Source organism: Egretta garzetta, unplaced genomic scaffold (genome assembly GCF_000687185.1).
Source record: "Egretta garzetta isolate BGI_Z169 unplaced genomic scaffold, ASM68718v1 scaffold1341, whole genome shotgun sequence".
NCBI classification, from domain to species: domain Eukaryota; kingdom Metazoa; phylum Chordata; class Aves; order Pelecaniformes; family Ardeidae; genus Egretta; species Egretta garzetta.
The window spans coordinates 15,318-15,679 of NW_009258519.1; the positions used below are offsets into that span (position 1 = coordinate 15,318).

General features: G+C 66.0%; 1 protein-coding gene across 1 annotated transcript in view; it reads right to left on the reverse strand.

Moving 5' to 3' along the window:
* LOC118453050 (BAH and coiled-coil domain-containing protein 1-like) overlaps positions 1–238 on the reverse strand; it is a gene marked incomplete at its 5' end in the record, with an annotated part of 5,341 nt that extends 5,103 nt beyond the window's left edge. The window contains 1 exon segment of the mRNA XM_035901667.1: positions 88–238. Within this exon segment, the coding sequence (XP_035757560.1) occupies positions 88–238 (151 nt within the window).
* Between the last annotated feature and the right edge of the window lie 124 nt (positions 239–362).

A 362-nucleotide genomic window follows, 5' to 3' on the forward strand; every position in this document is an offset into this window, starting at 1 on the left:
GGCCTCCCACGTGCACCTGGGGGGTCCCCGTCCCCTGCGTCCCCCCGGCGTCCCCAAGGGGCAATCCTGTTACCTAGCAGTCCCTGCCTTTCCTTCTTCTTCTTCGCCTTTTCGTTGGCCTCCATCTTCACCACAGAGGATGGGGAGGGTCCGAGCACGGCCACGGGCACCGAGGGCAGCAGGGACAAGCCCGGCTCGTCGTCACCGTCCTCGCTGTCTGTGTCCCCATCGTGCTCATCTGCAAGAGGAGGGGGCAGCAATGAGGCACCGCCTGCACCCAGGGATGGCCCCTGCACCCCCAGCCCCATACTGGATCCTGCACCCTGAGTTCTGTGTCAGACCCTATACCCCCAGCCCCGTGC